Source organism: Desmodus rotundus, chromosome 11 (genome assembly GCF_022682495.2).
Source record: "Desmodus rotundus isolate HL8 chromosome 11, HLdesRot8A.1, whole genome shotgun sequence".
NCBI lineage: Eukaryota > Metazoa > Chordata > Mammalia > Chiroptera > Phyllostomidae > Desmodus > Desmodus rotundus.
In genome coordinates, this window is record NC_071397.1 from 24,365,872 (window position 1) to 24,383,086 (window position 17,215).

At 37.0% G+C, this 17,215-nt stretch overlaps 1 protein-coding gene across 7 annotated transcripts in view; it reads left to right on the forward strand.

The window, feature by feature from the left end:
- Positions 1-17,215, forward strand: part of PHF3 (PHD finger protein 3) — an 83,983-nt gene that overhangs the window by 56,170 nt on the left and 10,598 nt on the right. For all 7 annotated transcript variants that reach the window (XM_071219672.1, XM_024576554.4, XM_053913511.2 and 4 more), the window contains 3 exons: positions 1,820-1,951; positions 2,747-2,882; positions 16,611-16,806. In XM_071219672.1, coding sequence (XP_071075773.1) covers positions 1,820-1,951; positions 2,747-2,882; positions 16,611-16,806 — 464 coding nt within the window. The remainder of the gene's footprint in view (positions 1-1,819; positions 1,952-2,746; positions 2,883-16,610; positions 16,807-17,215) is intronic.

A 17,215-nucleotide genomic window follows, 5' to 3' on the forward strand; every position in this document is an offset into this window, starting at 1 on the left:
AGGATGGGAAAATAGTCACATTAAAAGAATATTTTAGTTATTTATTTTTTAGAGAGAGGGGAAGGGAAGGAGAAAAAGAGGGAGAGAAACATTAATGTGTGATTGCCTCTTGCGCGCCCCCTACTGGGAACCTGGTCCACAACCCAGGCATTTGCCCTGACTGGGAATCGAACTGGCGACCCTTTGGTTTGCAGGCTGACACTCAATCTCCTGAGCCACACCAGCCAGGGAAAATAGGCATATCTTAATCACATCTGCACTTTTCAGAAGCCCAATTTGAAGATACGAATATTGGTAATTTTTAGAGCCATTTTAAGTCAGAATGAAAATTTTGCAGGCTTGTGCTCCCTAATTCAAAGTTTCAAATGCCAAAAGCTCTGAAAAATGTTTCTTCTGTAACAAATTTATTGATAAAGTCTGACTTGAATTGTCATATCTAATGTTTACATTCACAGAAATGTTTTGTATTTAATTAAGTAGTGCTGTCCTGGACATAACTGGAATGTCACGTAACACATATAGTAAGTGCACCATATTGCCTTTTTGAAACTAAAAAATTCTGAAAGTCACTGATGCCAAGAGTTTCTGTTGAAGGTTGTGATCTTGAAATACCTTTGAAGAGTTAAGTGAATATGTGACTTAAGAGTTATTTGACAATGAGTATCATCCATTTTTATTACAGTGGCCTCAGAATATTAGCCCTGTATTCTAGAAAATACTGGTTACTTATAGTTCATATTAACTCTACGTGATTTACCTGATTCTTTTCTCCAATACCTTCATTTTAGGTAGTAAGTGTCCAAGTAGTTCTTCTGCCAAACCTAGTTTGAAGTGCCAGAGGCTTTGATTTGATATATTATACTTATTTACATATTTCTTCACTCTCACTCTGTGTAATTTCTCCTGTACTTTACTTTTGAAAATATTGTCTCCTTCTTGTTATTCTTTGTATTCTAAATACTCACAGGCCTACCTTCTTTGAAACTGTGCCTGAAAGTATCATCTGCATTGGACGTTAGCTTGTTTTATCTTTAAATCATGTCCCTGATTCTTTTCTTTAAAGAATGATTTTTACTTTACGAAGGAGAGGTAAATGACCAGACCCATGTTTACCTTTAAGCCAATCCATTCTCAGTTACCTTTTACTAGTCCTTGCTACACTTAATTAGTTGCTGAGCTTTTTCAGCTGTGAGTTATCCAATAATTTTTGGTGTTTGCGTAAAGTTCATATTGTTTTGGGGGATGTTAATGAACTTCAAGTTAGGAATCTAAGTGGAAGTTAATTTTCATTTCCCTGTGGCAGTTACTAAAATACTAAATCAGAAGGCAGATTTTAAATATAAATATCATGTTTCATTACTGTACAAATTACATTGCACTTCAGTTGCCTCATGTTAATGTACATGTGAGCTTCTCAAGGCTGAGGCGTAAGTTCTGATACTTAAACCCCCCAGCATTGAAAATCGTCTCTGGCATATGTAGGTAGGTACTCAGTAGATGTTTGCTTGAGACACTATCTAAAGATTAAAAATCACCATGATGATGTTTTTATTTTTTTTAAAGACTTTATTTATTTTTAGAGTGAGGGAAAGGGAAGGCGAAAGAGAGGGAGAGAAGCATCAATGTATGGTTTCCTCTCATATGCCCCCAGATGGGGACCTGGCCTGCAACCCAGGCATGACTGGGTTGCCCTGACTGCGAATAGAACCGGCGACCCTTTGGTTTGCAACCTGCGCTCAATCCACTGAGCTACGTCAACTGGGGCAGAAATAGGTATTTTTAATTGTGAAGTATTTCTTTATAAAATGTTTCCTGTTAGACCATAGAGATGATTGAGAAAGAGCAGAGAGAAGTGGAAAGACGACCAATCACAAAAATAACTCATAAAGGTGAAATAGAAATCGAGAGTGATGCTCCAATGAAAGAACAGGATGCAGCCATGGAGATTCAGGTAAAGATAATAAAAATGTATTTGATAGTGCTCAAAGCATGCAGATTCAGAAAAGGTTTATTTACTTAATGTTCTTAATAGAAGAATTTTAAAAAATGTATGTATTTTAAAGTAGCCTATTTTTTTAGTTTAGTGGTTTTCTGGGAGTGTTTAAAGTATTGTTTTTCTCTCTGTAGTGTACAGGCTATCTGCATCATGGGCATCTGTGAAGCAGTTGTTAAAATGTGTATTCCTGCATCCTCAGTGGTGTAGTGAATTCTGTAGTAGGCCTGAAAATCTGGGAGTGCTTCTTAGGCTAACTGTAGTTTGAGAGCTGGTGCACCTTCTTATTGTTAAATATCAATGAAGAAATATATGAAATCTGTTAGATGCATTGAAGAAAGAGGAATATTTAAGTTTTGCTCTATTTTAAGTCACTATCTAAACATTCATTTTTTAAAAACGATTTTATTTATTTATTTTTAGAGAGGGAAAGGGAGGGAGAATAAGAGGGAGAGAAACATCACTGTGTGATTGCCTCCCATGCACACCCCACTGGGGACCTGGCCCGCAACCCAGGCATGTGCCCTGAATGGGAATCGAACTGGCGACCCTTCAGTTCACAGGCCGGCACTCAATGCACTGAGCCTTACCAGTCAGGGCCAAACAGTCATTTTTTTAATGAAATAGTGAGAAACAACCTATAAATGGAACAGTGTCATTTTGGAAAAGTGTCAATATGAAATACAAGTTGATTTTAATCATTGAGATCAAATTTTATTGGCTGAAACTAACTTTTACTCTAACTTCTGTTAGGAACAGGCAGGTAATAAGTCATTGGAAAAGACCGAAGGATCTGAAAAACAAAAAGAAGAGGTTGACTCCATGTCTAAAGATACCACCAGTCAACACAGACAACATCTTTTTGATCTTAACTGCAAAATTTGCATAGGTAAGTGGAAATTTTTCTATCTGTAATGTTGCTTTCGTTTGGAAAGAGGGTTTACTTGTGTTTGTAATTTAATTAGGTTTTTGTTTTCCCAGTATTGGTGGTGTGGAGCCTGTTCCCTTTGAAGAGTAGCACATTTTTTGTGACTGTTCTTCAGGGGTGATGTGTAATTTGATACTATAGTATACTTACTATCTAGAATCAATTCTGTTACATAAGATCTGAACTTATTACCCCAGGATCAAATGACTAAAATATAACTGTTAGACATCAAAAATTGTGGGCAGTGGTGAATGGTACAGTCATTTCTAAGTAGAGGAGTGATATAATATTCATATTGTATTATTATATATAACAAATCAGAAACTATCTTTTCTCTAGTATTCTTATCTTGGGTCATTCATTTAATAAATATTGAGTTCTTACTCCTTGCCAGATACTTTGCTGGTATAGGGACTATAGTAGTGAAAAAGTCAGATGTTACCCAGGCTTTAAGAGAAAATGTAGTATAATGGGAAAGACAGGCAGGTGATAATTTGAGTTACAAAATTACAGTTATAAATGTATTTAAAAAGGCGAAAGATTTGTACGTTCTGAAGAGAAACCAGAGTATATAAATGTATTTAGATAGCAGAAAAACCTAACCTAGACTGCAGGGGTAGGGGGGTTTGGCTGAGGAATTTACATTTAAGGTGAGACACAAAGGTTGAGAACTATGCAGAGAGAAAAAGACCATTCTAGTGACTGGGAATGGCAGTGAGTTTAAATTGAATTCAAGGGGGAGAGAGGCACATGATTTGTTTGAAGAGATACTCAGAAATCAGATTTCATGGTATCTTATAGCCATTGCTTTTCTTTCTCTTAAATTTTTTTCATTTATTTATTTTACTTTTAATTTAAAAATATTTAATTTTTGTTTAGGTGTATCTTTTTTTTTTTTTAATTGCGTTTTTCCATTACCATTTATCCCTTTTATAACCTCTCCCACTGCCAACCTTCCCTCCCACCCTAACCCCCATCACCACATTGTTGTCAGTGTCCATGAGTCCTTTTTCGTTTTTGCTTGGTTCCTCCGCCCTGCCCCCAAGCAGAGCTGTCAGTGTGCTCTCTATCTATGAGTTTGTCTCTATTTTGCTTATTAGTTCAGTTTGTTCATTAGATCCCACATATGTGTGAAATCATTCAGCATTTGACTTTCTTTGACTGGCTTACTTCACTTAGCATAATGTTCTCCGGGTCCATCCATGCTGTTGTAAAGGGTAAAAGTTTCTACTTTTTTTTACAGCTGAGTAGTAGTCTATTGTATATGTGGACCATAGTTGTTTTATCCATTCATCTACTGATGGACCCTTGGGCTGCTTCCAAATCTTGGTGATTGTTAATAACGCTGCATTGAACATAGAGGTGCTTACATTCTTTCGAATTAGTGTCTTGGGCCCCTTCAGATAAATTCCCAGGAGTGGAATTGCTGGGTCATAAGGCAGTTCCATTTTTAATTTTTTGAGGTATCTCCATACTACTTTCACAGTGGCTACACCAGTCTGCTTTACCACCAACAGTGCAAAACAGTTCCTTTTCTCCACATTCTCACTACCACTTGTTGTTTGTTGATTTATTGATGATAGCCATTCTGACAGGTGAGATGGTATCTCATTGTGTTTTTTTAATTCTTTTTTTCTTTAAGATTTTATTTACTTTTAGATCGGAAGTGCGGGGAGGAACATCAATGTGTGAGAGATATATTGATCAGTTGCCTCACACACACCCCAACCAGGGACCTGGCCCGCAACCCAGGCATGTGCCCTGACCGGGAATTGAACCAGTGACTCTTGGGCTTGCAGGCCAGCACTCAATCCACTGAGCCACACCAGCCAGGGCTCATTGTGGTTTTAATATACATTTTTCTGGTGATTAGTAACATTGAGCATCTTTTCATACGTCTGTTGTTCATCTGTATGTTCTTTTTGGACAAGTTCTATTCAGTTCCTTGCCCATTTTTAATTGGATTGTTGGTTTTATTGATGTTGAGTTTTCTAAGTTCTTTATAAATTTTGGGTATTAACACCTTACCAGATGTATTGGCAAATGTGTTCTCCCATTCTGTGAGTTGTCTTTTTTTTTTTTAATGATGTTTTCCTTTGTTGTGCAAAACCTTTTTAGTTCAGTGTAATTCCATTTGTTTATTTTTTCTTTTATTTCCCTTGCCTGGAAAATAATATCTGCAAGTAATGTCTGAGATTTTGCTGCTTATGTTTTCTTCTAGGATTTTTATGGTTTGGGGTCTAACATATAAGTCTTTAATCCATTTTGAATTTATTCTTGTGTGTGGTATAAGAAAGTGGTCTAGTTTTATTTTTCTGCACGTATGTGTCCAGTTTTCCCAACACCATTTATTGACTAAAATATCTTTAGCCTACTGTTTATGTGCTTGCTTCCTCTGCCAAATATAAATGATAATAAAAGTATAAGTTTATTCCTGGGCTCCTTATTCTGTTCCATTGTTCTCTGTGTCTGTTTTTATGCCAGGCTATTTTGATTACTATGGCCTTATAGTACAGTTTGATATTAGGAAGCATGATTCCTCCAACTTTGTTCCTCTTTCTCAGAATCGCTGTTGCTAAGTGGGGCCTTTTGTGGTTCCATAATAAATTTTTGAAATATTTGTTCTAATTCTGTGAAATATGTCATTGGAATCTTGATATAAATTGCATTGAATCTATACTATGGATTGCTCTGGGTAGTGTGTGTATTTTAAGTTGTGTTAATTCTGCCTACCCATGAACATGGTATGTGCTTCCACTTACTTGTATCTTCAATTTCTTTAGTATCTTATAATTTTCTTAGTACAGGTCTTTTACATCCTTGGTTAGGTTTTGTTCCTAGGTATTTTATTCTTTTCAAGCAATTGTGAATTGGATTGTTTTTTTAATTTTCTTTTTTGTTATTAGCATATAAAAATACAACTGATTTCTTGGTACTAATGTTGTATCCTTCCACTTTGCTGAATTCATTTATAAGTTCTAGTAGTTTCTTGGTGGGATGCTTGGGATTCTCTGTGTACAGTATCATGTCATCTGCAACTAAAGACAGTTTTACCTCTTCCTTTCCAATTTGGATGCCTTTTATTTCTTTTTGTCTGATTGCTGTGGCCAGGACTTCCAGTACTATGTTGAATAAGAGGTGAAAGGAGACATTCCTGTCTTGTTTTCTCTCTTAAGGGGAACACCTGTAATTTTTGCCCATTGAGTATGATGCTGGCAGTAGGATTGTCATATATGGCCTTTATTATGTTTAGGTATGTTGGGAGTTTTTTGTTTACTGCATCAGTTTCTCTACGTGTAATCTGTCTATTCAGATTCTCTGCTTTCTTCCTGATTTAGTTTTGTAAGATTGTGTGTTTGTAGGTACTTATCCATTTCATCTAGGTTGTCCAGTTTGTTGGCATACAGTTGTTCGTAATATTTTCATGCTTTTTTTTTGTGTGTGTGTCAGTTGTTATTTCTCCTCTTTTATTTCTGATTTTATTTATTTGGGTCTGCTCTCTTTTTCTTGATGAGTCTGGTTAAAGAACTAATGGATTTATTGGTCTTTTGTATTATTTTTTTAGACTTATTTTGTTTATCTCTGCTGTGATCTTTATTATTTCCTTTTTATGGGCTTTTGTTCTTTATCAAGTTCCTTTCAATGTAAAGTTAGATTGAGCTTTTCCTTGTTTCTTGAGATAGACCTATAGTGCTATGAATTTCCGGTTTTGATTGAATTGTTTTCCCTGTGTCCCACAGATTTTGAGTTGTTGCGTTCTCATTTTTATTTGTTTCAAAGTATCTTTTGATTTCTTCCTTGATCTCTTTGTTGACCCATTCATTGTTTAATAACATGTTATTTAGCTTCCATATCTTTGTGTATTTTTCTGTTTTTCCTTGTGATTAATTATTAGTTTTATACGATTATGGTCAGAGAAGATGCTTGATATGATGTTACTCTTAAATTTATTGAGACTCGTTTATGCCCTAACATGTGGTCTGTCCTAGAAAATATTCTATGTACAATTGAACAGCATGTGTATATTCTCCTGCTTTGGGATGAAATGCTGTGAAGATATCAATATAATCTATTTGACCTCGTGTGTCATTTAAGGCTGCTATCTCCTTGTCGATTTTTTTGTGTGGAAGATCTATCCATTGGAGCCAGTGGGGTATCAGAATCTCGTACTCTAACTGTATTTCTGCCAGTCTCCCTTTATGTTCATGAAGTTTTGCTTTATATATTTTTGTGCTCCCATGTTTGGTACATAAATGTTTACTACGGTTATATTCTGTAGTTGCATTGTTTCCTTACCATTATGTAGTATCCCTTTTCTTTTACTATAGCCTTGGTTTTAAAGTCTATTTTGTCAGATACAAGTATTCATACCCCAGCTTTTTTTTCTTTTCATGTGTATGGCGTAATCTTTTTCCATCTCTTTACTTTTGGTCTGTTCGTATTTTAGTTCTGAGGTGGGTCTCTTGCAGACAGCATGCGCATATATATATATATATATATATGTCTTGTTTTCTTATCCATTCAGCTACCCTCCATCTTTTGGTTGGAGCATTTAAACCATTTACATTTAATGTGAATATTGATAGATTCGTATTTATGGCCATTTTATTTGTTAACTATTTTCCCCTGTCTCTTTTCTTCTTCTTAAAGAAAGTCCTTTAACATTTGTTGCAATACCAATGTGGTGATAACAAACTCCTTTAGCTTTTTCTTGTCTGGGAAGCTCTTTATTTCTCCTTCAATTTTAAATGATAGCCTCGTTGGCTAATGTAGCCTTGGTTGTAGGTCCTACTTTTCAACACATTGAATATTTTATGCCAATCCCTTCTGGCCCGAAATGTTTCTATTGAGAAATCAGATCTCAGGAACTCTCTTGTAAGTAACTAACTGCTTTTCTCTGTGGCTTTTAAGATTCTCTCCTTGTTTTTAAGCTTTGCCATCTAATTATGATGTGTCTTCTGGTACTGTTGGGTCCATCTTGTTTGGGACTGTGCTTTCTGGCCCAGTGTATTTTTTTCTTTGACATGTTATGGAAGTTTTCAGTCATAATTTCTTCAAATAAGTTCTTGATCCCTGGCTCCCTCTCTTCTCCCTCTGGTATTCCCATGATGTGGATGCTATTATGCTTCATGTTGTTTGAAGGGTCCCTTAAACTCTCTTTATTATTTTAAATTCTTTTTTCTCTTTGCTGCTCTGCTAGGGTATTTTTTTCCTTGTCTTCCAAATAGCTGATTCAGTCCCCTGCTTCATCTCACTTACTGTTTATTCCTTCTAATCTCTTATTTAATCCAGATACTGCATTGTTTATTTCTGACTGGTCCTTTTTATGGTTTCTGTCTTTGTTTATGCTTTTTTTAAGCGTCCTCATAATCATTACTTTAAACTCTGTATTTGATACGTTGCTTGCCTTTATTTCATTTAGCTCATCTTCTCTTGTTCTTTTATTTGGGGACTGTTTCTTTGCCTTCCCATTTTGGCTGCCTCTTTGTGTTTGTTTCTATGTATTAGGTAGCTCTGCAAAGACTCTGGTGCAGACCTCTGTCAAATGCTGCCTGTGACTGGCTTTGGGCAACCTGTTTGGAGCTATCAGTGATCCACAGTGTGTAGCTCCTTCTAGGCCTGAGTGTGTGCAGAAAGAACCAAGTTGAGTTCCAAATCTGACTTTTGCTCAAATCAGGTTCGGGGGAGGATCAGCAAAAGTCTCAAAGCTCCCAGAGATCCGTCTTTTGTTTGCAGGCTTTCTCTTAGGCCTAATTACTGAAATTGCCTCCATCTGTACTTCTCAACAGCCTGGTGGCTTAATATGAACAGGGTGGGGCAAGAGGGATTCCTGCAGGTGGGGCTATTGCTTCTTCCAAGGCTGATGCCACAATGGAGGGGAGTGCTCTGCTGGAGAAAGATGGCTTATGCAGTATGGGGAATAATTGAGCAAAAGGGCCCTGGCAGCTGGCTTTTCAGCTCTCTCCTAGAGCCACCAGCCCCCATATCTCCTCACTTGGCTCTAGTCTGTCCTGCCCTCCCTCTGCTGGAGCCCAGGTAAGTGACTGCAAACAAAATTTTGGCCCTTTAAGAGGCTCTCTGCGTCTCAAGCTGTCTCTCTCTGTCCGACAGAAACCCCTCTGCTTTTCACAGCCAGATTTTGTTTGTGTTCTTTCCTTGTTCTGGTGCTCTAGCCTGGGGAGCCCAGCTTGGGGTTTAGATGCCACACTTCCCCCTGGATGCTGAAATATTTCTTTGGCACTTGAGCTGTAGCCCACACCTCCTCCACACTTCTTATCTGTCTCATTTTGGTGAAATGGTCTCTTTTGTCTCTCTTTGGTTATAAGGCTTCTCTCCAGCTAGTGTTTAGTTACTTATTCAGGATGATTTTTCTATAATTTAGTTATATTTCATTTTTTGTCCTGGGAGGAGGTTAGTGTAATCGCCACCTACTCTGTTGCCATATTGGATCTCCATGGCATACCTTTAAATAGGGTGGTCAGAGAAGGCATCACTGAGGAATTTCTCTAATTATTAATTTCAGAGAGAGAGAGAGAAAACATTGATTCGGTCCTCCACCCATCTATGCAATCATTGGTTGATTCTTGTTTGTGCCCTGACTAGTGATCAAAAATTCAACCTTGGCTTTTGGGGTGACACTTCAACCAACTAAACTACCTGGCCAGGACTATAGCCATTGCTTTTCAAACTGTAACTTAATAGTAGAAATAAAATCTACTTACTGATTAACATTTTAAGGAAAAACAAAAACAATAGTAAATATCACAGTGAATTGCATTTAAAAAGATAAGATTTTTTTCTGTAAACTTTAGTTCCAATTATTTATAACAACAAAAATACACACATACATACATATTTGCATACACATATCCATAATGTAAATACACATGCACACAGACACATACTCATGTAAGTAAGAAATGGATTATAATATAAAGTATTTTAGAGATCGTGATAAAAAATGCTGAAAAATCTAGTTTTGCAGGCCACAAAGATTTTGGTATTTTAATTTTTTATTCTGTTACAGTTGTCCCAAATTTCCCTCATTGCTCTCACTTGCCCCTGACATCCTGCCACTCCCACAGTCAATCCCCACTCTATTGTGCTGTCCATGGGACATTTATACATGTTCCTAGACTAGACACTTATTCTTTACCCCCTTCTTCCCCTCCCCCTCCCCTCTGATCACTGTCAGTCTGTCCCTCGTTTCTGTGTTTCTGGTTCTATTTTGCTCCTTTGTTTGTTTTGTTCACTAGGTTCCTCTTACAGGTGAGATCATATGGTATTTGTCTTTTGCCACCTGGTTTATTTCACTTAGCATAATGCTCTCCAGTTGCATCCATGCTATCGTGAAAGGTAGGATTTCCTTCTTTCTTTCTGCTATGTAGTATTCCACTGTATGAATGTATCACAGTTTTTTGATCCACTCATTTACTGATGGTCAGGCTGTTCGCAGCATTTGGCTATTGTGAATAACACTGCTATGAACAATGGGGTGCATAGGTTCTTTTGAATTAGTGTTTCAGGATTCTTAGGATATAGTCCTAGCAGTGGAATCGCTAGATCGAAAGGCAGTTCCACCTTTAGTTTTTTGAGGAAATTCCATACTGTTTTCCACAGTGGCTGCAGCAGTCTGTATTCCCATGAACAATGTAGTAGGGTTCTCTTTTTTTCCACATCCTCGCCAGCACTTGTTGCTTCTTGATTTATTAATGATGGCCATTCTGACTGGTGTGAAGTGGTATCTCATTGTGGTTTTAATTTGCATCTCTATGATAGCTAGTGATGCTGAGCATCCTTTCATATGCTTACGGGCCCCCTGTATGTCCTCCTTGGACAAGTGTCTGTTCAGGTCCTTTGCCCATTTTTAAATTGGATTTTTTGTTTTCCCGGTGTTGAGCTGTATGAGTTCTTTGTATATTTTGGAGATCAAACCCTTGTCTGAGGTATCATTGGCGAATGTTTTCCCGTACTGTTGATTCCCTTTTCATGTTGAAGATGTCTTCTTCAGCCACGCAGAAGCTTTTTATTTTGATGTAGTCCCATTTGTTTATTTTTTCCTCTATTTCCCTTGCCTTAGAAGATATATCTGCGAAAATATTGCTGCATGGGATATCTGAAATTTTACTGCCTATATTTTCCTCTAGAACTTTTATAGTGGCATGGCTTATGTTTAAGACCTCTATCCATCTTGAGTATATTTTTGTGTGTGGTGGAAATTGGTGGTCTAGTTTCATTTTTTTTAATGTGCCATTCCAGTTCTCCCAACACCATTTGTTGAAGAGGCTATTTTTACTCCATTTTATGCTTCTGCCCCCTTTGTCAACTATTAATTGACCACAAAGACATGAGTTTATTTCTGGTCTCCCTATTCTGTTTCATTGATCTATGTGTCTGTTCTTATGTCAGTACCAGACTGTTTTGATTACAGTGGCCTTACAGTATATTTTGATACCAGGTATTCTGATCCCTCCCACTTTTTTCTTCTTTCTCAAGATTGCTGAGGCTATTCAGGGTTGGTTTTGGTTCCACATAAGTTTTTGAAATATTTGTTCTAAATCTGTGAAATATATCATTGGTATTTTAATAGGCTGGATCTATAGATTTCTTTGGGTAGTATGGACTTCTTAATGATGTTAATTCTTCCAGTCCATGAACAAGGTATATGCTTCCATTTATTTGTATGTTCTGTAATTTCTTTCCTCAGTGTTCTGTAGTTTTCTGAGTTACAGGTGTTTTGCCTCCTTGGTTAAGTTTATTCCTAGGTACTTTACTTTTCTTGTTGCTACAGTAAATGGGATTTGTTTCCTACTTTCTCTTTCTAATATTACATTGTTGGTGTACAGATACGCTTTTGATTTCTGAATGGTGACTCGTGTCCCGCTGTTTTGCCAAATTCACATGTTAGGTCGGGTAGTGTTTTGGTGGAGCCTATAGGGTTTTCTATGTACATTATCATGTTGTTTGCAAATAGTGACAGTTTTTCTTCCTCCTTTCCAGTTTGGATGCCTTTTATTTCTTTTTCTTATCTGGTTGCTGTGGCTAGAAGTTCCAATACCATGTTGAATAAAAGTGGTGAAAGCAGACACCCTTGTCTTGTTTCTGACCTTAGGGGGAAAGCTTTTAGTTTTTGCCTGTTGATTAAGATGTTGGCTGTAGTTTTCTCATATATGATGTTGATATATGCTCCCTCTATTCCCACTTTGCTAAGGGTTTTTATCATGAATGGGTGCTGAACTTTATCATACTGTTTTTCAGCATCTATTGATATGATCATGTGGTTTTTGTCCTTCATTTTGTTTATGTGGTGTTATATGTTTATTGATTTGTGAGTGTTGTACCATCCTTGCATCCCTGGCATGAATCCCATCTTGGGTTCACCTTGATTGGGACCCTCTGTTTTTCCTGGACTTGTGTCACTTTTTCTCTCGTCAAATTAGGGAAGTTTTCTTCCATACTTTTTCAAACAGGTTTTCTAACACTTGCTCCTCTTTTTCTTCTGGTATTCCTATGACACAGATACTATTACATTTCATGTCCTGTAGCTCCCTTAAATCCCCTTCATTTGTCTTTTTGTTTTTTTGCTTTGGGAATTTTTTTTTTGCCTTGTCTCCCAGCTCATTGTCAATCCTCTGCTTAATCTAGCCTGCTTTTAATTCCTTCTATTGTGTTCTTTATTTTACATATTGTATTCTTCATTTCGTTGTGACTCTTATTGATAGTTTTTATCTCCTTTTTCATCCTGGTGTAGTTTACAGTAAGTTCCTTACAGCTTCCCTGGAGTTCTTTGTAGTTCTCACCACACTCGTTGAGCATCCTTATAAGCATTACTTTAAACTCAGTGTCTGATAGTTTGTGTGCCTCAGTTTCAATTATCACTCTTTCTGTAGATTACTCCTTTCCTTTTAATTGGGGGTTGTTTCTTTGTCTCCCTGTTTAAGGTGACTGTTTTTGTTTATTTCTGCTGCTTAGATTGATCTGCTTTGACTCCGTGTCTTCATGATGTGATTTCTGTGGTAGGAAACCTGTGGCATTCAGTGGTGCAGTCTCCTTGATCTCTTGAACTTCAGGTTCTTGGGCTGCCCTTTATGTCATTTATGTGGGCTCTCTGGTTGTAATTGGGTTTTGGTTGTTGTTGGGTCATTCTTTGGTGGGTCCTTCCCTCTGGCCGGCTGGCTGAGAATCGCTCTGCCTACCACATCTTGTATGTTGTTGTACAGGTGCTGCTAGAACAAAACCGAACAGCCCAGGAAACAAACCCACACCTTCACAATTAGCCCCCACAAGCAATCATGGTATCAATAGCAAATGAGCCAGTGTTACCATATTTTGCTGTGTATATAATGTACATCCATGTTTTTGGTCTAAACTTACAGGAACAAATTCTTTCATTTTAATTTTTTAATTCAATTATTTATTTATATTTAGAAACAAAACCAATTATAATTTTCCTGGGTATTACTTTGCATAGGGATATCATTATTGCTTTCTAGAGTTATACTTTTAATGCATAAGTAGAAATAAAAGAATTAAAAACATTTATATAGATAATTAGGACTACTCATGTATAATGAGCATTCTTATTTTTCCCCTATAATTTGGGCCAAAAAGTGTGCATTATACATGGTAAAATATAGTAATAAAGGTGTTAAGAGATTAAGCTATTACAAGAAAGGAAAAAGGAATATGAGATGACTAACTGAAAGAAAAATTATTTTGAGAGGGTAGAGGGAGGAGCAATAAGAGTAGGGAATAAGGATGGGGAAGAGAGAAAGAAAGAAGATTTACCTTGTAAATGAAAAAGAGAGGGAAGAAGGTGGAATGGAGTGATAGAAGGGAAGCGTATATTATTCAGTTTAAACAGAAATTAAAAAAAAATTTGCAAAAAGGTCGAGAAGAAAAAAAATAGGAACCACATGGAGAAAAAGACCCACCAGAGCACTATCAACAATAATGAGCAAAGAGTAATAATATAGGTGGGAGGGGAATAAGAGGGGAAAAAGGTAAGAAATCTTAAGAGATGTCTAGAGGAAAGAGAAGTGATTTTAAGATGATAGAAAGAGAAGGAATACTAAAAGTGAGGAATGAAAACCAGGCTAAGACAGGGAAAATTTCAAACAAAAAAAGAAAGGGCAGGAGGAAGGCAAAATGGAGAGGGAAATGGTGAAATTTGAGATTTGAAATACAAAAATAGTGAAGATACAGAAATAAAATTGGAAAAATGCAACAACTGATGAGCAAAATTTGATAAAGGTGTAGAGAGAATAAGAGTATTTTAAGAATTGGAAAATGTGAGGTGACTAATGACAAGAAAAATAGTTTCGACTGGCTAGAGTGGGCAGAAATAGTAAAGAGTATAGAATGGAAACAAGTTGTAGCAAGAGAAAATAAAATTTAAAACAAAAGTACGAAGAGGAAAGAAGAAGGAAAAATGTAGTAAGAAAAAGAAGGAGCAAAATATGAAATTTGAAATAAACTAATGTAAAAACTAGTGACTTAATATGCACAAACTTGAAGGACAAGAAATCAATGTTAAAAAGCTATACAGGAGAGAAAATAACGTAAATTATGAAGAAGAACACGGTGGAATTCATCTCACCATTTTCTCTTTCTGGATCTGCCCCTGGTTTTGTCAGATGGTGTTCCAGTCTGGTCCTAGGCAGCCTGTTGGAGACTACCAGTGATCCACAGTCTGTGGCTGTCTCCTTCCATTGTTATCTGGTCCCTCTGCACTCAGCAGTCAGGCTTAAGCACCACAGGTTGGGGCAGAATAACCCCTGGGGGCAGGGCTATTGCTTTCCCTTAAGCTGATGCCACTTAGAAGGGAGTGGCCTTCCTGAGCAAGATGGCTCTTGTAGTATGGGGGATGACTCAGCGCCGGGATGCTGGTGGCTGCTCCCTCAGTTCTCTCCCCAAACCTTTCATCCCCAGACCCTCCTCTACTGTCTCTAGTCCACTCTGTTCCCACTTTGTTGGAGCCCAGAGTAAGTGGCTGCAAACTCTTCATTGGCCCTTTAAAAGGCTCTCTGTGACTCCAGCCATCTCTTCCTGGCAGAGAGAACCCTGCTGCTTTTCACAGCTGGATGTTTTCTGTTTTTTTTTCCCCAGCTCTGGTGCTGTAGGCTGGGGAGCCCAGCATTGGGTTTAGATCCCACACTTCTCAGGGGGACCCTGCCCCGGCCACTGAATTTCCCTCTGGCACTTCAGCTGCTGCCAGTGGGAGCCCAGCCAGTCCTCTTGCATCTCCTTCCTACTCCCTACCAGTCATGTTGTGGTGAAGAGGTTTATTCTGTCTGTCTGCGGTTATAAGGCTTCTCTCCAGCTATTGTTCTATTGGTTTTTCCAGATGATTTCTCTACAATTTAGTTGTAATTCCAGATTGGTCTTGGGAGGAGGTTAGTGTAGCTTCCACTTAGTCCTCTGCCATCCTAGATCTCCAGATTTTGGTCTTTTGTTCAAGAGCAGTGGAGAGTGACTGAAGGATTTTTAGCAGGTCAATGATTTAAGATTAGAATTTTTTGAAGATATCTCTGAATTTGTATAGAGATTACAGTGGAAGAAGTCAGTAGAGAAGGGAGGGAGAATAGATGGGTCTTTACACAGTATAGTGGGAGTAGAGATTTTAATTAGAGTGGTAGCATTGGAGGTGGAAATAAGTAGGGGCTTTGAGATAATTAAGTTAGTAATAATGACAGATGTTGGAGGCTGACTGGAGTTAGGGCCTAAAAAAAGGTGATGTGTTAAGAAAGAGTTTACATTTATATTCAGTTAATTGGTAAAGGTAGAGGATCACATGATTTTTAAAACTAGAGATGTGGCCCTCCACTTTTATATGCAGTAGTTGTAGTATGCAGTAGTTGATATGCTGCTTTTCATCATTGTTACTAGAGATTAGATGAAATGTATTAAAATTATGTAATTTTCCTATAATCATATCATCTCAAAATTTAAGTGTATTCACATATTTTGCAGTCTGTACAGTGGTAAAGAGTTGAAGGTCAGACGTTGTTATCCTGAAAGAAAGCTGTCCATGGTGTATTTTTAAGTACACCCATTTAGTTGTTTTATTTGAGAAAAGTCTTAAAAATTACTCTTAGTTATTTCTATCAATTTTAATCATTTTCATGGAAACAGTTTGGTAAATTTAATGGCAGGACGCACAAACATTGGTTAAATTCTGTCAGACTTGACTTTTCAGAATGTTTCAGTGAATTTTTCTTTATGCAATTGCATAAACTCAATGTCACTTTCTAAACTTTACTAATTTTTTTATGTTTAGTAACTAAGTAGCATTGCAGTGTGCCTATATGTCATGAACTGCTATATATAACACCAAGTAGGATACAGTTTTTTAACACAGCTCTTTAAGTTCTTCTGACTGTTGGAATTTGGGTTAGTTTTTAAAAATTTGCTAGGGAATCAAGAAACCTGTTACAGGTTCTAATTGTGTTTCCATTTCAGCTTGTCTGAGCTGCTTTAACATCCTGTTTTCCTAATTTTTCACATCAATCAGAGAGGTGTAATATAAGTTGGTATGAGAAATGATGATGGTTAAAAATTACTCCAGGAAATGTATGGTTATTCAACATTTCAGTCAGGGAAATTGAATAACTTTGGAAAGTAAAGTGAACAAAGTTACAGAAATTTCATTTTACACAAACAGCTTATTTCAGTGTGTTCTGGCTTTAGGGCGGATGGCACCACCTGTAGATGATCTTTCTCCAAAAAAGGTGAAAGTTGTTGTTGGAGTATCTCGTAAACATTCAGACAATGAAGCAGAAAGTATAGCAGATGCATTGTCTTCAACCTCAAATATTTTGGCTTCTGAATTCTTTGAGGAAGAGAAACAAGAGTCTCCAAAGTCCACATTCTCTCCTGCTCCACGGTAATTTTTCTCTTGGTCATAATTTCCATAGTAATCATTACAAATATTTGCCAACTTATACTTTGAAGTTTTCAAAAACAGAAAAGTGACATTTCTATGGGAACCTTTCTTTTGAGAAAGTGATTTTACACCCCTGTGCTCTAAACTGATTGAGATAAAAGAACAAGACAGGGAAAGTTAATTTAGAGATTTGAATGTGTGGGGACTTGACTGTAAAACCCCCTTTATTATGTTCGTTCCAAAAGGCAGGAGAAAGGTCATTAAAGAAAAATTGTTTTCACTTCTGGACATGAATCGAACTAAGCCAACCACAAAGAATGACATTGTAAAGCATGACTATAAATATGAGTATATTTTTATAAAGTGAAAATATAAACTCTTTAATCAGTAGCCTTTACCTATTTTGGCC